The sequence below is a fragment of the Cydia strobilella genome, chromosome 24 (genome assembly GCF_947568885.1).
Source record: "Cydia strobilella chromosome 24, ilCydStro3.1, whole genome shotgun sequence".
Lineage (NCBI taxonomy): Eukaryota > Metazoa > Arthropoda > Insecta > Lepidoptera > Tortricidae > Cydia > Cydia strobilella.
The window spans coordinates 2,557,559-2,579,146 of NC_086064.1; the positions used below are offsets into that span (position 1 = coordinate 2,557,559).

Consider the following 21,588-nt stretch of genomic DNA (forward strand, 5'->3'; position numbering starts at 1 on the left):
CATTTATCGCATGGTGACGCGAAAAACGCCCAGCGCCCAGCGCCCAGCAATAGTACATACAAGATGGAGAACATTATTTAAATTCTTCTGACAGAAGATGCTTGCGGAGTAGACGCTTAAAAACAGGTTTGCTTGGGGCTTGTCGAATCGAGAGAGGGAGGGAATTCCTGAGACGGGTTGCCTCAACGGCGAAAGAGTTGGACATAAAACCAGTACGGTGAGAAGGAATGGAGAGTTTGAGTTCACAGCCTGGACGGGGGGCGACAAAAGTGAATTTACATTTAAGATATCCTGGTGTAGAAGGCTCGAACAAGATGGAAAACCATATACCTTTGGTATGTGCTATCAAAATCGCTGCAGAGTTATCTTGGTCTAACTATAGTTACCAAAGATAGATATAACTCCGTAATAGATGGATACAGTCTAAGGAAAAAACGTGCCTCGAAAATCAAGAAAATTTTATTCTTGATCAGATGGCGCCACTACTTTTGGCCTACTCTCGTATAGATGGCGTTGACGGTTTCGTTTGTTATTTAAAAATTTTAACGCATATCAGTGAAAGAACATGGGTCAAAATAATCAATGTAAATATTGCAAATAAAAAAAAACATCCATATATGAATAAATTTTTTGATATTTTTATTTTTAGTTTTAATCGTGTGTCTATCAGATGGCAGTGAATTTACTGTGGCTACAAAATTTGCTATGGCAGTACCGCTCTATCCTATTATGTGGATGTAATGAAACAAATCAAATAACAATATAATCCATTTATTTAACCAACAACTACCACCTCAGACATACATCATGGAATTCTAAATCTACGCCTAATCATAACAAAAATATTATACAAATTCATTACTAGTCAAAAGGGATTATGGTAATGAAAAGAGTTTTTTATTTTTCAACTAGCTTTTGCCCGCGACTTCGTCTGCGTGGAATTAGTAATTAGAATATTGGGTTATATTCCCTACTTGAGACATTATTGATACCCCATACTCTCACCCCCCTTTTTTACACCCTTAAGGGGCAGGTCGGTGGTACGGAAAGCGGGTTTTCGCATCCACCCGCACCAGCGACACTGCAGCCAGACGCATTCGACGACGAGATCGCCGAGTTCACCGACGTCCTCACCCCGACACCCGCCGACGGCTCCCCAAAGCCGTGGCTAACGGCCGATGCGGCCCCGGGAAGTACCTTTTCCCCGATCCCATGGGAAGCCCAGTGCCGGCTTACCCCTCGTGAGTTACTGGATCGTGATCGTATCCTGGTAGCTCGCCTGGGGGAGGTCGGCAACATGTCTCCAGCCATGGAGGCGTGGATGGCGGTCTATATCAGGCTGCAAGGGCATGCCCTAGGAGAGGTTGGAGCTACTCCCAGAAGACGTCCCTTTCCTTCGCTTTATGGAGGAGAACCCGGACCTCCTGTCACCCTCAGCAGGGAAAAGGAGACCGGAAAGCAGCCCATCCGAGAAGCAGGAACCGAAACGGGTTTGCTAAAACCCGTCTCCGCCCACAGACCCGCGACTCCGCGCCCGAACGAGAGCCGCCCCGCAACCTACACCCGACCCCTCCAAGGGCCCCGACAGCGACACAGCGCGCAGCGCAGCCCTCATGCCGGGAGCGACAACCCCTACAACTACGCCCACCGCAAAGACACCCGCGGGACCCAGCATCAACAGCTACGCGAACGCCGCAGCCCTCCCCTCGGGCGCAGCCAACGCGAGCCCAGCAACCACCGGCAGCAAGGCTGCTAAAAAAAATATATAAATAGCAATATAAAAAAAAACAATAATAACTGCAACCAAAAAAATATAAACAGCACTAAAAAGAGCAATAGTGCCATGCAGCCACCCATCTTCGCCGAAATCCTATCGAACTGGCCGAGGGTCCTGGAGGACTTGACGCTAGAACTCGGGGAGCCGCCCTTCATTACGCCGAAAGAGGAGGGCATCCTATTTGAACCCCGCTCCGAGGAGGAGTACCGCCACGTAATTCGTGTGGCCCAACCGCAGCCGGCGAAGAAGCCCGTCCCCGTCACGAAAAAGATGCCAACAAGCAAGCCAGCCGCCAAAACAAGAACAGCGTCAACGCAAACGACGTCGACCGCTGCCCCGACACCCTCAACCCCAGCTCCGGCACCAGCCCCAAAAACTGCCACCTGCACCACGCCACCATCAGCACCAGCACCCGCCACCTACAACACGCCGCCGGCTGCCCTCGACTTCTTCGACGACCTCGCTGCGGTCCTAAGCAGCCCGGACGGACCTAGCAGCCCTACACTCTGGAATGCATCGTAACAACAACAGGGCCAGTCGAGCCCAATGAGAAGCCAGCCCTCAAGATGGGCATAAAGAGACACGCCCGTAGTTACGGGCGGCGCCAGCAACCGCCATAAATCCAAATGAAAGGATGGAAAGGCTCTCACCCCTCCTAGGAGGTGTAAAAGAAGCGACAAGTAAAACTAAACTCGTAACAGTGCGAAGGGGTTGTGAAAATATCGATAATTTTATTGCTTTCCAAGAAGAGCCAAGTGACACAATTATAATTAGCAGTGATGAGGAAATTGATTCGCCCGAAAAGACTTCTGCTACACCGCTTGGTGGTGTGACAAATGGCCTGAGGAGTTCGAAGCGGCCACCACGTTCCTCTGCCTCTGCCCGAAAAGGAAATCACTGCACACACCTGCATGCAAGCTAATCGAATTCGCAAAACATGCCTTTACGCGCCAGAGGCTGCTGCACGCGGAGAAATTAATATTGGTTACATTGGAATTTCCGGGGCTCATAATAGTCCCACAAGACTTCTGCTACACCGCTTGGTGGTGTGACAAATGGCCAGAGGAGGTCGAAGCGGCCACCACGTTCCTCTGCCTCTGCGGGATGATGGAAAACGGGCACCTTTACCCCGAGTACCCGTCCGTGGTCGCCGCCGCTTCTATAAGCAATGTTTTGCTGTTGCTGTAGAAAACGGTGCTGATACCGCGACTGATGCAGCAGTGTCCGGCATACGGAGCTGCGAAGGTAAAGGCCGTGCACATAGGAATCACGTGCTCCTTAATTCGCCGCGCGGTGCGCGAGGCGGGTGTGACGAAAAGGCTGCTCTTCGCTCTGTAGCTGCTGAGCTACAGGTATTAACCCAGGTCCGCGGGGTATAGCGCGGAACCCATGCCCAGGGTTACGGGTGAAGTCCTTAACGGCTGAGATGGCGGAGGTGGAAACCACTGGTACGGCAGAACAGGCGGAAGAGGCAAATCCCAACGGCAAGCTGCCCTCCCATATTGAGGCCACAGGTTCCGGTGGAACTACGCTACTAGGTAGGGTGGTGCAGTAGGACTGGCGGCGGAGGAGACTTCGGTCCAACGGCGGCATCCACACCTCTCCAATATATTCTAGTATTGGAGAGAAGCCCTACCCGGTGGCGCTAATTTACCCAAGACCAGCTTTGAGCAGTTGTTTCGCGCTATGGCGTTCAACTACCGATTTGCTGCAACTTCAGCCCGCAACAACTTCACGCAAATAAATGGCGACATATTGCTTTCCTCTGGGTTGACCCACTTTTGGCTCTACACTGGTGCGGTGCGGTTGTCTCGAAATTCGCGATAATTTTTGTTCACGCTTTAGTTAGGTTGAATTTAATTTTAAAGGCATTGATTTGTACGTTTTCATCAATAAATTGGAGTTACTTTTGTAGCCTATGTGTTTTTCATTATAAATTCTTATCCCCTTGCTAAAACTAGGTAGTCTAAAGGTGGCCCCGATTGCTGATAAACTCGCAGAGACCAGACTCAGGTGGTATGGTCATGGGATGCGTAGACCAGACGATTATGTCGTGAAGAAGTGTCTTTCAATCGCATCAGGAAAAAGGGGAAGCGGTAGACCGCCACATGGCTAACGACTGTCCAAAGGGACATGAAAATTCTCTCATTAGAATGCAATCCATACTAATATTATAAATGCGAAACTCTGTCTGTCTCTGTCCCTCTTCACGCTTAAACCGCTGAATCGATTTAGATGAAATTTGGCATAGAGATAGGTTGAGTCCCTGAGAAGGACATAGGATAGTTTTTATCCCGAAAATCATCCCTTAAGAAAGTAAAAAGCGGGGTGGAATTGAGATAATTAATGAAGTGCCTGCTAATTTGTGTGCATAATATGCTCAAATTGAATTATTGCTATGTGAATTTTTCCAGGCGCTATACTTTAGCTGCTGTTACTAAGTCCACGCAGACGAAGTCGCGGGCAAAAGCTAGTGACGTATATGACCGCAACAAATGGCGTGACATGGTTAAGAAAGAAGACCCCGTGTAGCGGGACAAATGCGAGGACAAGAGGAAGAAGTGGGGTTTAACAACAACTTCGTCCCCTTGTAAAACTAATAAGTATTATACATATTGTTAGTATAATAGATATTGTCACTAACATAGGTTAAGAGTTAATAGAATAAGTTACTAATATATTATGGAAATTGAATTTCTGAAATAAATAATTATTTAATTTAATTTAAAATAATTGTCTGCTACCTAGTTAGTTTTAGTGCTAGTTTTAGTTTTATCAGGCCTCACTGAAAATCAGCGTCACGTAGTGTGTCCTAGGATTCACTTCGGGACATTAAGCTGAGTGAGGACCTTTTAGAGAGTAGATTTTGTAATTTCTTTTTTTTTGAAATAAACAGTTTAAAATTTTTTTTAGCACAATTCTGTTCGTCTATACTCTAAATGAATCAATGTTTTGTGTTCTTTCTTTGTGCTAATAAATATGTCTTATTCTTATATTCATTGAAATAATCCCTTCTGTAATGTCTAAAATCCAGTCATACCAAAGAGAATTAAGAAGACATAGTGCTCACTCCATGCTTTGGTTTTGTTACCTAAAAGACTATTATTTACGTAGTCTACATCTAGCGTCAAGTAGCGGAATTATCAGTACTGCTAGTCGACAATAGATGTCACTTGTGTCGCGACTGACGAAAAGTCTATTGCTCAACAATTTATAACGAATATTATAAGCAGAAGTTGAAAATAGAGTTCCGGTTATAATATTAGCTGAAAATCGTTGAGAATTAGACTTTCCGTTTGCCGCGACATCTATTGTCGAGTAGCAGTACTAATAGTTCCGCTACTTGACGCTAGATGTAGACTGCGAAAATAATAGTCTTTTTGGTAACAAAACCGATGTATGGAGTGAGCACTGTTTTCTTAATTTTCTTTGGTCTTTAAGAAACTTATTTCACAAGTTAAAAATGCCAAGAAACCTTACGCAGTTCATCAAAAAATAAATAGTGGCAGTTGATTTCGAATTCAACAGTGCGCGTAGAAATTAAAATTATGGTTGAATTTCTTGTTTTGTAATGGAACGAAACAAAAGAAATACAACTTTGTTTCAATCTAAAATGGTTAAAATGGGTTTGCCAAGAGACAAAGGTAAAGATGGCGCCAGCATCGGTATAACCTGTCTCCAGTTTTGTTTTGTGAGATTTGGCTTTTAGCATTTGCATTTAGGCCATAAAAAAAAACAAGAATTTGACACTACTCGTAGGATTGACAGATAATGAGGGCTACCGTTTTTGTGTTCACCAGTTGGCGCCACTGTAGATATAGGTCCAGAAAAAAAGATCTCAAAATTCTTCTATGCTTATTTTTAAAAAATCAATACGTTCTAAATGTGTCATTTTTTCAACCTGTTTAATTTTTCATATATTTTAGTTGGCACTTTTTTTAAACCATTTATTGAGCTATATCTATTGTTTACCATGATTAAAGATGGACAAAGATTTACCACAATTATGAATAAGGAGTGAAAATTCCCGATAAAAAAGCTTGAAACCCCCAAAACTTTTATGCATTTGACATTTTGAAAGACCTCCATCTAAGCGCCCCTAGCGGCAAAACTAAACGCGGCCTCATTGACAGGTAACACACGCTGGCGCCATCTGTAAAATTCATCGGCCGGCCAACTACATACTTAGTGTAGATAAATGCTACATGGCTCCTAAGAGTAACACATTCACTGCCCCCAACGCACATGTGCGTTCACCGTCATACAAGTTTGTTCCTAGGCCACGCCCCCTGGCAGTGAATGCGTTAAAATCGTCGAGACTTATCGTGCCCATAGCGTCATTAACGCTTACATAAGCGTTATGGTTTGCTAGCTTGTGTCAATGATGTGACTTTTTGAATATGAATCTCTATATACGAAACAATATATAAATAAATAAAAAATTATAGGATATTATTACACAGATTGACTAAGGGCCAGTTGCACCAACCACACTTGACAGACTGATCAACGTCACTCAGCAGTAAACTATGAAACTTCCCATACAATAAAATTTAGCGAACGCTTTAACGGTGACAGGCGGTTTGGTACAACTGACCTTTAGTCTCACAATAAGCTCAATAAGGCTTGTGTTATGGAGACTCAGACAACGATATATATAATATACAAATACATAAATACTTAGAAAACACCCATGACTCAGGAACAAATATCTGTGCTCATCACACAAATAAATACCCTTACCGGGATTCGAACCCAGGACCATCGGCTTCACAGGCAGGGTCACTACCCACTACGCCAGACCGGTCGTCAATAGGCCGGTCGGCCGGTGACCGGTCGGTATATATAAATAAATGTACCAAAAGGGTACTTATTGTCGCTTGTCAGTAAGGCGCTATTTCCATATAGCTTCAATTAGAAAACAACCTTATCGACAAGCGACAATGTGGTACCTTTTGGTTAAAAAACGTCACATATATTTGGATTATAGCTATTGATTTATTTGATATACGCACAAATCACTTGGCAATTATGTTGGCGTGTGCGTGATATTTTTAGCAATGATAAAGACGAAATTCTTTACGAACAAAGATTGCAGCTGGCTTATAGTGCAAACGTTATTCTACTTGGTATTCGAACAAGTTTCAACGAGTTAAATTTTAAATGGTTGTAAATAAAAAAAGTGCATTTCAGGTAAGTAAGTAAATGCAATTTGGTTTAAAATTAGCAATGCCAATCAAATGTCAGATCAGCACCGAACTAACACTGACCAACGGTGATTGGGTCATAGACACGTTGAAAAAAGTTGCCACTTCTGTTCTCAAAAGCTAAACGGTTTTATTTTACACGGTTTGATTGGCCAATCTGACCTATCCAACTGTAAATTTAGTCCAAAACTAGACAGATTGGTTAGTACTTAGTAGAGTTCTTAGATTATGGGAACAGAAAAGACAAATTTAGAAGCTAAATCCTTGTAAGACCCTGATATTTCGTGTATGGTGTCATCTTTGCGTTGGTGATACCTGTGAATAAAAATTTATATAAAAACATTGTTTCATTGTTATAAGTATAAGTTTTTTCACCTCAGCAGCTCGAACAAGCCTACTTTCGTCACTCCCTGGAGTGAGGAAAGTGCGACTTTCCTCACTCCAGGGAGTGAAACAATGTAGCTTTTTAATTTAGTGAAGGCCATGAACTTCATACTACGGTACGGTACGGTACGGTCCGGTCCGGTCCGGTCTCGTCTCGTATCGTATCGTATCGTACATATTATAATACTTTTTTTTTCTGTTTATTCTGTGTAATTCGAAATACATTTTAACCTTTAATATGTTCTCACTACTGAGGTGAAAAATTATGTGTGCAACACGAGAGCAAAGTTATTTTACATCTCGTGTTTTTGAGTCCCTCGCTACGCTCAAGATTCTACCTTAGAATCACTCGCTTCGCTCGTGATTCAATTATATAATCTTTCGCTTTCTCGGGACTCAAAATAAACACTCGCAAGGAAAACCAACTTTCCTCTCTTGTTGCACAAATAACTATTTTCTTTTTTATACATTTGTATACTATTGTCATGATTATGTACAACTACTAGGTACTACAAGTTTGCTTTATTATCATTACTTTTTAGGGTTCCGTACCTGTTGCGAACGCAACCTTTTATTTGTATAATGCAGTAGCAAAACGCAGCCGTCGGGCTCGCTTACTATGCGGAGGCTTATTTAAATGCACCAATAGGAGCGCTCCACATAACCTGTATCGCGGCCAATTAGAGGCACCTAAATTTAGACTACCTTTTTACCATTCAAAATTAGCTCTCACTTTCGCATCAGCCTCCATACCATTACCAGCACTTCTACACTTTTAACCGTTTACGTCAACTGCACCTTGTAAAGTAACCAGCACCTATTAATTATAAGTTTACTTCAAATCGAAGTCCTTTTATTTGTCGTCGAGACCTGCACGGCGGCTACAGTACCCAAAGGGTAAAAACGGGACCCTATTACTAAGACTCCGCTGTCCGTCTGTCACCAGGATGTATCTCATGAACCGTGATAGCTAGACAGTTGAAATTTTCACAGATGATGTATTTATGTTGCCGCTATAACAACAAGTCCGACACGCACTTGGCCGGTTTTTAATTGAACCTCGATATGTGAATTAGGAAACCATAGATGTTAATAAATTTTTCCTTTTTTTTATTGTGGGACGTACCACATTATTACAATCTATAAATTGTATATACAGATGTCAATCACAATGAAAAAATCAACTATGATCAACTCTGGTCAAAGTGGGACTCGAACCCACATCCTTGGATTGCCGGTCCAATGCGTTACCAATTGCGCCAGCTGACCATCCGTCAATCAACGCGAATTTAATCATTGCAACTGTGACGACATCACTAGCGACATCTGCATATTAAGGTTGTGAACCAAGGATGTGGGTTCGAGTCCCACGTTGACCAGAGTTGATCATCGTTGATTTTTTCATTGTGATTGACATCTGTATATACAATTTATAGATTGTAATAATGTGGTACGTCCCACAATAAAAAAAGGAAAAATTTATGAACATTTAAGTTGATAACAACGCCATCTCTCGCGCCGGCTTAATACAACCAAGTTGTGTGGTCGGGAGGTAAGTCATGCGCTAACGCATGTCCTCAGAGGTGGTCAAGGTTGTGAACCTTAATATGCAGATGTTGCTAGTGACGTCGTCACAGTTGCAATGATTAAATTCGCGTTGATTGACGGATGGTCAGCTGGCGCAATTGGTAACGCATTGGACCGGCAATCCAAGGATGTGGGTTCGAGTCCCACGTTGACCAGAGTTGATCATCGTTGATTTTTTCATTGTGATTGACATCTGTATATACAATTTATAGATTGTAATAATGTGGTACGTCCCACAATAAAAAAAAGGAAAAATTTATTAACATTTAAGTTGATAACAACGCCATCTCTCGGGCCGGCTTAATATACAACCAAGTTGTGTGGTCGGGGGAGGTAAGTCATGCGCTAACGCATGTCCTCAGAGGTGGTCAAGGTTGTGAACCTTAATATGCAGATGTCGCTAGTGACGTCGTCACAGTTGCAATGATTAAATTCGCGTTGATTGACGGATGGTCAGCTGGCGCAATTGGTAACGCATTGGACCGGCAATCCAAGGATGTGGGTTCGAGTCCCACGTTGACCAGAGTTGATCATCGTTGATTTTTTCATTGTGATTGACATCTGTATATACAATTTATAGATTGCAATAATGTGGTACGTCCCACAATAAAAAAAAGGAAAAATTTATTAACATTTAAGTTGATAACAACGCCATCTCTCGGGCCGGCTTAATATACAACCAAGTTGTGTGGTCGGGGGAGGTAAGTCATGCGCTAACGCATGTCCTCAGAGGTGGTCAAGGTTGTGAACCTTAATATGCAGATGTCGCTAGTGACGTCGTCACAGTTGCAATGATTAAATTCGCGTTGATTGACGGATGGTCAGCTGGCGCAATTGGTAACGCATTGGACCGGCAATCCAAGGATGTGGGTTCGAGTCCCACGTTGACCAGAGTTGATCATCGTTGATTTTTTCATTGTGATTGACATCTGTATATACAATTTATAGATAGGAAACTATAGGTCTATAAAAAATCAATTTGTAGCTATTAGCTAAGCTGCTCATGTTTATTTTAAGACTGTTTGTTTCTCAATAAATAAATAAATAAATTGTTTCTATATGCTGCAATGCCAGCGAAAGATAAGATAAAGATAGTTTATTATTTAAGTAGGCATATTACAATGCGCTTATGAACGTCAAACACAGCTACGCCGGCCAAGTCATTATACGTATTAATAATAATAAAAAAACCGGCCAGGTGCGAGTCGGACTCGCGCACGAAGGGTTCCGTACCATTAAGAAAAAAAAAACAGCAAAAAAATCACGTTTGTTGTATGGGAGCCCCATTTAAATATTTATATTATTCTGTTTTTAGTATTTGTTGTTATAGCGGCAACAGAAATACATCATCTGTGAAAATTTCAACTGTCTAGCTATCATGAGGTACAGCCTGGTGACAGACAGACGGACAGACGAACAGCGGAGTCTTAGTAATAGTGTCCCGTTCTTACCCTTTGGGTACGGAACCCTAAAAAGGGACCTTATTGTCGATGGCACTTACGCCATTATTAACGATGCTCCGATATAAATACAATGCCGCGCGACGGTCCCTTTTCATAGAAAATGCCCCAAATATATTAATAACGGGTCACTCACGTGTTTTAAGTCGAAAACGTTTGACATGTTTCACTCCGTACCGAGGAGCGTCATCAGGAGCTTGCGTCGACGGTGACGGACCGGCGCAGACACGGAAGTTTTGTTATTAAAATGCCCCAAATATACTTACACTACGAAGATCCTTTAGCCACACCGACGAGAGCGGGACGCACGCAGCGCTCGTGAAGTTTATAACCCACTTTGGAGACTGCGACCACTGTGCCAGGTTCCGCGCCCTCCACTTCCTGAAGACAGACAGACATACATATTAAAGATAATTAACAATACCAACGTAGGCCAAGTCCGAAGTCGGCAAACCGTAGTAGAAATCACTAGCCTTAGGATCATTCCGTGAAGTTATCTATCTACCGTTGCCCCTGTTGAGAGCATTGCCAACATTAAGAATGAAATTAGTGATACTGTCTGTGGTACGCTCGCGGACCACGCATTGTTTGTAAGTTATAGGATAATCTGTGCTCCCTCTTTTTCTCTCAGTACGCATCAAGTGCAGTTGTGTTAAATTTGTAAAATGTGAAAGTTAATAAACGATGTAGAAAGTGAACCAAAACTATAATTTCTAATACAGTCCATTAAACATTTCAACAGCCCCGTAATCTTTATCTGTGACAAATAGTAAAAAATATGCCCAGAAAAATAATTATCGGCTTTGAATGTCGAAAAAAAAGTTCTAATACTGTTTTTGTTTAATTTAAATGTTCATGTTTACTTTAATTTAATTTAAATGTGCCATTTTCAACCAAAAGGGTACTCATTGTCGCTTGTCAGTAAGGCGCTATTTCCATATGGCTTCAATTAGAAATCAACCTTATCGACAACCGACAATGTGGTACCTTTTGATTGAAAACGTCACAAATAAACAACGCCATCTGTACACAATTTTGTAAAAGTGTTTAAAACAACTTGTAAATAAAACTACCCAAGGAAGAGTGGTGTATCCCAACGCAGGCAACAATTTGCTTACCGGGAAGCATCATCTCTTATATCATAAACATTGTGGATTTTACGAAATAAAGTATTTATACTAAACAGTAAATTTAAAACTGAACTACCTATAATAAATCTTAAAGTAAACTTATAAATAAAAAACCGGACAAGTGCGAGTCGGACTCGCCCACCGAGGGTTCCGTACTTTTTAGTTTGTTGTTGTATTGGCAACAGAAATACAACATCTGTGAAAATTTCAACTGTCTAGCTATCACGGTTCATGAGATACACCCTGGTGTCAGACAGACGGACAGTGGAGACTTAGCAATAGGTTCCCGTTTTTACCCTTGGGGTACGGAACACTAAAAAGTGAGTAAAAGTAAGTATAAGTAATGGATTTTAGTATTACCTGTTGGAAAAGTGCCTCATGGAGGTTCGGGTCGAATTTCTCTCTCAAAGGTGACACGACCACCAGTCCGTGCCGGGTGAACACCTAAAAACAATTATACAAATTAGGTTCAGGTTCAGGTCCGGTGCAGAGATAACTCACAGGGGTAACCACACTGAAAAGGTTTATACCTACATAAGGTAATTCATTCATTCATAATGTGTCCATGCAATTTTGCAATCTGTACCTGACCACAGAATAAATATTACTTGGTATAGAAGGTTCACTCTCTAACAAAACGAGTCTATTACGACATATATGACCGCTAGGTGGCGCAAGCGCGAGCAGGCGTCCGTTCCTTAGCGGTGCGCGGCAACTACTATGGCTAGACACCAAAATTGGCGTGGGCCGCATGTACTTGTAGCGACGCCACGATATCGTGGAGTGAGCCACGCCTGTCCTGACAGCGACTGTACCTGTGTGAGCATGGCTCGCGTGAGCCGCACGCCGTCGTGCAGCGAGCGTAACGCAGCCGCCGCGCCCTCAGCGCCGCCCTCGCCTAATGCACTCTCTGGGACGCTCTCTGCTGCTACCGACAATGTGTCAGCTACCTGTACGAAAATTGTCATGTTAATCACGGGTTTATAGTAACCCAGCGAGTGGCAAAGTGGGAACAGGTATTATCCAACAGATCGAGGATGAAACGCGATAATAAAGAATCTGTCTCTGTGGTCGCTCCCTATGACTGAGGATCGTGGGCATCGGTGGATGTGGATGTGTGATGGGTCAGGTTCTTGAGTAGAAGAGATAAATGAAATACATTACATTTGTATACTGTACGCTTAGATTAGAAAGTTAGCCCCTTACTTCATGTCAAAAATAAAAAAAGTATTTGGTTAAAAGTAAACTTTAATAGCTAAAAACATAACAGCTATATAAGGCTGCGCATGCAGTAAAGGGTTAAGTAGGTAAGATTAGGTTTAAGATAAAGTTAAGTTACATAATAATTATCAACCGCTAACACAAACACAAAGGAACCTCGTCTGCCAGCAAACCACTGTGTGGTTTGGCAGAAGAAAATATGTCTCTCTCTCTCTCTCTCTCTTTAGCCTTTTTCTACCCTTTGGGTGTAGGCCTCCTTCATTTTGCGCCATTCGTCGCGGTTCTGTGCGACTTGGAGCCACTGTTTCCCCACAGTCTTCTTAATGTCGTCGTCCCAGCGCATCTGGGGTCTACTTTGAGGACGCTCTTCCCCCCATGGTCGCCACTCGAGTAGTCGTTTGCTCCACGAATCGGTCTTCCGTGCTATATGACCAGCCCATTCCCACTTCAAATTGGCTACGCGTTTTATAACATCATTGACTTTGCTATGTTGTCTCAGCCATTAATTTGTTTTACGGTCTCTCAATGTGATCCCCACCAATTTTCTCTCTAACGCCCGCTGGGCAACGCTCAATTTACGTAGTATGTCTTTGGTGAAAACCCAGGTTTCAGCTCCATAAGTGAGAACAGGCAGGATACATTGGTCAAACATGCGTGCTTTTTGTTCGGCCTTAAGGTTCATTTTGAAGGCAAACTCGAGATTGGAATAGGCTGCCCAGGCTAGTCGTACGCGTCTGTTGATCTCATTGGTTTGGTTCTTTTTTCCAGCCACTATCTCTTGTCCCAAATACACGTATTTATCGACAGTTTCGATGGCGGTATGGTTAACTGTGATATTCGCCTTGACATCTGTGTTGGTCATAACTTTTGTCTTGTCTAGATTCATTTCCAGCCCACACCGTATGGAAGCATCGCTGAGTTCTTGGATCATGCTTTGAAGTTCAGCGGGGTCACTTGCCAGCAAGACAATATCATCAGCGAACCGCAAATTATTCAAGCGACTACCCCATATATTCAATCCACGCTTTTCCCAAGGGCGTACGAGTATCAAAATTGTCATGTTAATCACGGGTTTATAGTAACCCAGCGAGTGGCAAAGTGGGAACAGGTATTATCCAACAGATCGAGGATGAAACGCGATAATAAAGAATCTGTCTCTGTGGTCGCTCCCTATGACTGAGGATCGTGGGCATCGGTGGATGTGGATGTGTGATGGGTCAGGTTCTTGAGTAGAAGAGATAAATGAAATACATTACATTTGTATACTGTACGCTTAGATTAGAAAGTTAGCCCCTTACTTCATGTCAAAAATAAAAAAAGTATTTGGTTAAAAGTAAACTTTAATAGCTAAAAACATAACAGCTATATAAGGCTGCGCATGCAGTAAAGGGTTAAGTAGGTAAGATTAGGTTTAAGATAAAGTTAAGTTACATAATAATTATCAACCGCTAACACAAACACAAAGGAACCTCGTCTGCCAGCAAACCACTGTGTGGTTTGGCAGAAGAAAATATGTCTCTCTCTCTCTCTCTCTTTAGCCTTTTTCTACCCTTTGGGTGTAGGCCTCCTTCATTTTGCGCCATTCGTCGCGGTTCTGTGCGACTTGGAGCCACTGTTTCCCCACAGTCTTCTTAATGTCGTCGTCCCAGCGCATCTGGGGTCTACTTTGAGGACGCTCTTCCCCCCATGGTCGCCACTCGAGTAGTCGTTTGCTCCACGAATCGGTCTTCCGTGCTATATGACCAGCCCATTCCCACTTCAAATTGGCTACGCGTTTTATAACATCATTGACTTTGCTATGTTGTCTCAGCCATTAATTTGTTTTACGGTCTCTCAATGTGATCCCCACCAATTTTCTCTCTAACGCCCGCTGGGCAACGCTCAATTTACGTAGTATGTCTTTGGTGAAAACCCAGGTTTCAGCTCCATAAGTGAGAACAGGCAGGATACATTGGTCAAACATGCGTGCTTTTTGTTCGGCCTTAAGGTTCATTTTGAAGGCAAACTCGAGATTGGAATAGGCTGCCCAGGCTAGTCGTACGCGTCTGTTGATCTCATTGGTTTGGTTCTTTTTTCCAGCCACTATCTCTTGTCCCAAATACACGTATTTATCGACAGTTTCGATGGCGGTATGGTTAACTGTGATATTCGCCTTGACATCTGTGTTGGTCATAACTTTTGTCTTGTCTAGATTCATTTCCAGCCCACACCGTATGGAAGCATCGCTGAGTTCTTGGATCATGCTTTGAAGTTCAGCGGGGTCACTTGCCAGCAAGACAATATCATCAGCGAACCGCAAATTATTCAAGCGACTACCCCATATATTCAATCCACGCTTTTCCCAAGGGCGTACGACAAGGTGATACGCTTTCACCAAAACTGTTTACTCTGGTGCTAGAGGACATCTTAAAAAGCCTGAACTGGGAAAAGCGTGGATTGAAGAAAATATGTATTTAGTTTTAAGTAAGATTTTCGAATAAACGTTTTATTTATTTTTTAATTTGAGCTTACACATGCAAAAATACTTATTTAATTAATTTAGGATACCTATTTTAACAAGCATAAGTTGGCGTGAATGAATTTAACGGTGGCGTAAGTAGAGACAACATGTAAACATTTAATGCCTAAATAATAAATTTAGTTTAGTTAAAACTTAGTTTGGAAATCGAAAAGTCACTTACACAGTTTTCCTTTTATAGCCAAAATTCTTAATACAAAAAGAGAAGAGAAAACAAATAAAAATAAATTAAAATAAATAAAAGCTAAAAACAAAAAGAATGTTAACGCGGTGAGGATTGAACTCGGAATATCGGAGCCACTACACCATGAGCCCGCTGTGGCCAGTTGCGAATCTTGAGTTAGCGCCGCGCCGCTAGCGCCTATAGCGACAGCCCTTTCGATAATTAAAATATGACTCCCGTACAATGGTTTGCTACACAATCAAATTAAAATACACAATAAAATTAAAAAATCATTCATGGGTAACTGTGTAAGATTTTATAATAAACTTCCAAATATCATCACTGAATTATCTGTTAATAAATTTAAAAAAATATGTAAAACGTAAACTTATCTCTAAAGCCTATAGACTACATGAATGATGAAACAGCGTGGAATTGTGATTGAAAATAATTAATTATTTATTATTATGTTAATAATGACGAAATTGATAGTTTAATGAATACCTATATTAGGTAATCCATATTTTTTGACATTTAGATTTTTATTCTAGAAAGTTTTTAGACTAGTATTTTTTTTATACTATTTTGGTGTTTGACGATCCTTTTGTGAATTCTTATTATTTTCACATATCTATAATAATTCAATGTTTTTAAGAATTATAATAACTGCATCAATAAATTGCTCTGATATTTAGATTAAGGTAATATTTAAAACTTGTCAATTTAAAAGTGCTTGTTGCCTTATTGAATAAAGAATATATTGACTTTGACTTTGACTTTGAATGTTTGAATTACTAAGACTCCGCTGTCCGTCTGTCACCAGGCTGTATCTCATGAACCGTGATAGACAGTTGAAATTTTCACAGATGATGTATTTCTGTTGCCGCTATAACAACATATAATAAAAAGTACGGAACCCTCGGTGCGCGAGTCCGACTCGCACTTGGCCGGTTTTTTTTTATGATCTGCCTCCATCGGCGGCTGTCCATCGCGTCTGACGACCGAGCAAAAGTTGTATGTAAAATAATAATGTGAACGCGGATATATTTGGCAGTTCGTTAGGCTTATTTAAGAAGAAAGTTTATTCTTCATTAAATAGTTATCTCATTATTTGTTAATTTCACAGTTGTTATACTCAGATAGCATTTCTAATGTATTAAGTTTATTTAAAAAAAATGTTTACATACAGGAAACTATAGGTCTACATTTTAAGAAATTCTAGCTGTCAGCTTATTTACCTACATGTTTTATAAGACTGTTTGTTTCTAAAAAAAAAAAGATATAAACGCGCGTGGAAAGCGCATCAGCATCGCGTCTGTATCGCTACAAACGGTTGCAGGTCCGTCTGCATCGATCTGCAGCTTCGTCTGGCTTGCGTGCGGATAGCCGGGTCCACACATAGCGAGCAGCCTCGCGAGGAAATTTCCTCGCGAGGAGGCTATGGCGAAATACCGAAATTTATAAGAGTGAAAGAGAAAAAGGATTATGCTGCCATACATTAACCAGTCAATACATCTATACTATGTCTATGGCCTCACCCGAGCCAATATGCTCGGCAAGATGGCGTCACAGTCAGCCGTTCAAAATGGCGCCGCACGTATTGAATGTGTTGCGTTTGTGTTATTTTGCTTTTTAAAGCAATTCTAAAGAAAAGGAGGAAGAAAAGAAGGAATCATAGGAGATTTTGCGGGTTTTTCCGTGTTTTGACATTTAACAACTTTTGACGTAAGTAGTTAGTACTAACAAAATAATCACACGCACCATAAACAAACAGGTCTACACTGGCGCGCGGCAAACCTCCGAGGCACCTTTGAGCATGCTGAAAAACCGGCCAAGTGCGAGTCGGACTCGCGCACGAAGGGTTCCGTACCATTACGAAAAAAATCACGTTTGTTGTATGGGAGCCCCATTTAAATATTTATATTATTCTGTTTTTAGTATCTCTTGTTATAGCGGCAACAGAAATACATCATCTGTGAAAATTTCAACTGTCTAGCTATCACGGTTCATGAGATACAGCCTGGTGACAGACAGACAGACGGACAGACGGACAGCGGAGTCTTAGTAATAGGGTCCCGTTTTTACCCGTTGGGTACGGAACCCTAAAAACCACCGCCGCTCGGGCGAGGAAAACGCGCGCGCCGCCTCGGCCGGGGCACGTCTACACTGGCCGTTTTGTGCGCGAGGAAATTGCCTCGCGCGTATGCTCGCTATGTGTGGACCCGGCTAATCACGTGTGTATATAAAAACGAGCGTCGACGGCGAGTTAAAAAAAAACGCGGTGTTCATAGGCCCTAAAAAAGGTTAAGTTACTTACATCAAGCAGATCCTTACAGAAGCTCTGTATGGCGAAGGATTTGGCGTCCTCAACCTGCTTGACCATACGTCGGCGGACGTTCTCACCCTCCGCGAGTGCGCGCTTGTATTTGTCCTGCACAACAAGTGATAAACGTCAATAGAATAGAATAGAATATATTTATTTGCTTGAATACGTAACAATCAGATCTTATAAAATAGTTAGACACAGTATTCAGTCGACACAACATAAACATGCAAAATATTTACAAAATGGTACATTAAGGTACATTTACTAATTACTAACATGCAATCATTAAAACAATATCATAATAAAACAATGTCAATGAAATTAAATTGAAAAAAAAGAGAGAATTGGCACACTAGTCAAAAATAAAATAAAATAAATTCCATACAATGAAAGTTTTAGGTAGCAAAAGCTGATCGACGCCCGCGGGACGCAACTGACGCTTGTATTTACGCAACGATTGGAGCGAGATAGAAGACTGGGCGTGCTACTCTCAATCAGGGTAATCCTGAATTGCTGCATTTTCCACTACCGACTTCATGTATCCGGCGATCGTGAGCGGGATAGAAGACATGCCATCGCTAAAGTTAGAGGCGCGATTTACGTCAAAGGGTAGATTAGATTCTACAGTTCTAGGATACCTATCTTTCTATTTTTAATAAAGTATGGAAATACTATATAAGGCGACAATTTATTACAATAAAATGAACAGTGTTAGGGAATGTGAGCATAAGTCATCGTTTTAAAAAAAAAAACACAAAATATAGTAAAAGTGAAAATATGACCTTGGACGTGGTTTACGTGGTACCGTACAACATCCTATCAAAATCCATACTAATATTATAAATGCGAAAGTCTGTCTGTTTGTCTGTGTGTGTGTTCCCTCTTCACGCTTAAACCGCTGAATCGATTTAGATGAAATTTGGCATAGAGATAGGTTGAGTCCCTGAGAAGGACATAGGATAGTTTTTATCCCGAAAATCATCCCTTAAGAAAGTAAAAAGCGGGGTGGAATTGAGATAATTAATGAAGTGTCTGCTAATTTGTGTGCATAATATGCTCAAATTGAATAATTGCTATAAGATTTTCTCCAGGCGCTATTCTTACTCTAGCTGGGGTTACTAAGTCCATGCAGACGAAGTCGCGGGCAAAAGCTAGTACTAGTAGTCGGCCTTGATGTAAACTTAACATTTTAATACAATTGTCAAGAATAATTAAAGGGCTTTGGCCCGCAGTACACGCCGCGCCCTCGACCAGTGAAGACGTGTCGTGTCTCCGTGAAGACGGTCCTCGTAAATTGGACCGAAACATGTCGAGCTATTCGACTTAATAATACGTGAGTGACCCCGGTTTAAAATAATCTAATAATTAAAGCTTAAAATACATAAACTTACCTCATAGTCTTTGGCTTGTGCCTTAATAGTGTTGAGCTCTCCGGTGAGGGTTTCCAGCTGTTTATGGCATTCTTCTATGGTGGTCGGCAGCTTTTCACTGCTCTCTTCCTTAGCGTTCTCTTCTGTGCTGTACCCACGGGTGGTACTCCTGAAATTAAGTATAGTAAAAGAAATGAGAAAATATAACACTTGCACCCTCGCAAGGCAACACGATGGGTAGGTAGATGATATTGTGAAGATAGCTGGAAATACATGCACTGGACAAGCTACATCATCATCATCATTCGAAGGATCAGGAGATCATTGGAAGGGCTTGGAGGGGCCTTTGCCCAAAAATGGGTACCTCACCTAGAATGTAGGATATAAGTAAGATGGGTAGGTAGATGATATTGTGAAGATAGCTGGAAATACATGCACTGGACAAGCTACATCATCATCATCATTCGAAGGATCAGGAGATCATTGGAAGGGCTTGGAGGGGCCTTTGCCCAAAAATGGGTACCTCACCTAGAATGTAGGATATAAGTTAGTTAATATTAAATCTATTTTGTAATATTTTGTGGTCTTTTCCATATTTGGGACCCTGGGGTCCCAGACTTTTGGGAGGCATGATTATTATTATTACTAGCTTTGGCCCGCGACTTTGTCTGCGTGGACATAGTAACAGCAGCTAAAGTAAGTATAGCGCCTGGAAAAGTTTGAGCATATTATGCACACAAATTAGCAGGCACTTCATTAATTATGTCAATTCCACCCCGCTTTTTACTTTCTTAAGGGATGATTTTCGGGATAAAAACTATCCTATGTCCTTCTCAGGGACTCAACCTATCTCTATGCCAAATTTCATCTAAATCGATTCAGCGGTTTAAGCGTGAAGAGGGAACACACAGACAGACTTTCGCATTTATAATATTAGTATAGTATGGATGAGCTTGAGTGTGCAACTTAACTCAGGCCATTCCTAAAGTGGTAACTGTTATGTAAAGGTTTTCTGCAGAGAGTAACTTAATTTTGAAAATAAATTTGTTTAAATGCTTAATTTTAGTTACTCAACATAACTTTTCAGTGGTGGTTGGTTTGGTTTTGGCTGAAACTAGAACAAAACCGTTCAGTTTCGGTAAAAAACCGGCCAAGTGCGAGTCGGACTCGCGCACCGAGGGTTCCGTACTTTTTAGTATTTGTTGTTATAGCGACAACAGAAGTACATCATCTGTGAAAATTTCAACTGCCTAGCTATCACGGTTCATGAGATACAGCCTGGTGACAGACGGCCAGACGGACAGCGGAGTCTTAGTAATAGGGTTCTGTTTTTACCCTTTGGGTACGGAACCCTAAAAAACAGTATTGGTTGGAGACTACTTCTTGCAAACCTTAGTTAAGTGACAGACCTATACCCAAATAAATAAAAGTTGACATAGATCTGAGTTTACAAGCTTGTGTGCTACGAACACACTAAACACTTAAAGTTTTTATTAGTAGATATTTTGATTGTTATATCAGCAGTTCAATAAAATAACTGATTATAATCATTTCTGATGCAATATTGCTATAGTTCTCAAAGCTCGAATTTCCGAGTTTTTATGCTTCTTTATGTCTAATGAATCAAATTAAACCAAAAATTGTATATGAACAATCACAATATATGCGAATATTGGTAAAAGATGGGTAAAAGTGAAGATTTTGGTCATAAAATTTTTTGAATTAAAAGACAATGCTTGGCTAATTATTATATGGAATATATGTTGCAATTAATAGGCAGAACTATAATTTCCTTGAAAATAACAACTTTAGGGCTTTTATTTGCTATAAAAGTCCTAAAAAATAGATAACTTTCTAGGTTATAAGAATATACGTTGCGCAACTGTACCTGTACACATTCGAGCGTAAATTCCGAAATGTCGACTCTGTCACGTATTTTGCCAGTCGGGCCACTGAATACGCTGTTATTGATGCCATTTATGCCACAAAATGTTCAATTTTCTGTTAATTTTTCTAGCAAAAACTAGCATGAGAGGTTATGTCAAAATTCTTATCTGTCTGAACTGTCAAGTTTTTTTTTCTAAATTCCATAATCCCAACATTCCTTTTTGATTCTACAAAGAAATTATAACTAACTGATTATTTACTTTCAGCTTCTACTAAGGCTCTGTTAAAAGAAAAGTAAAAATTAAGGACACGCTTCTTTAAAACCTACGCGGCGCGAAGCCGCGAACGCGAGTGTGGAGTCGATTTCGCTGATTAGCTAGACTGAGCCCAGACCAAAGAATATAATGCTTGACTCACTATAGTTGCGGACACGAAAGTCGCTCTCGTGCGCGCATCACGAGCAACTTAGTTGCCAGGCGATTTATTTGTCTCTTTGCTCGTGCGCGCATACCCTAACCAACCCTAACCAAACGCCTCTAAGCAGCTGGTTTTGACATT

At 41.4% G+C, this 21,588-nt stretch overlaps 1 protein-coding gene and 3 non-coding genes across 4 annotated transcripts; 3 read left to right on the forward strand and 1 right to left on the reverse strand.

The window, feature by feature from the left end:
- Positions 1-755: 755 nt before the first annotated feature.
- On the reverse strand, positions 756-21,220 carry LOC134752098 (grpE protein homolog, mitochondrial). The gene is made up of 7 exons (XM_063687659.1): positions 21,032-21,220; positions 19,165-19,312; positions 17,765-17,878; positions 12,361-12,495; positions 11,906-11,989; positions 10,682-10,796; positions 756-7,299 (listed from the first exon to the last, which is right to left on the reverse strand). The coding sequence occupies exons 1-6, from the start codon at positions 21,118-21,120 to the stop codon at positions 10,683-10,685; spliced, it is 684 nt and encodes a 227-aa protein (XP_063543729.1). The 5' UTR covers positions 21,121-21,220; the 3' UTR covers positions 756-7,299; position 10,682.
- Positions 9,039-9,110, forward strand: Trnaa-ggc (transfer RNA alanine (anticodon GGC)). The gene has a single exon. It is a non-coding gene; the product is annotated as a tRNA-Ala (tRNA).
- Trnaa-ggc (transfer RNA alanine (anticodon GGC)) lies at positions 9,407-9,478 on the forward strand. The gene has a single exon. It is a non-coding gene; the product is annotated as a tRNA-Ala (tRNA).
- Trnaa-ggc (transfer RNA alanine (anticodon GGC)) lies at positions 9,775-9,846 on the forward strand. The gene has a single exon. It is a non-coding gene; the product is annotated as a tRNA-Ala (tRNA).
- Positions 21,221-21,588: the final 368 nt, after the last annotated feature.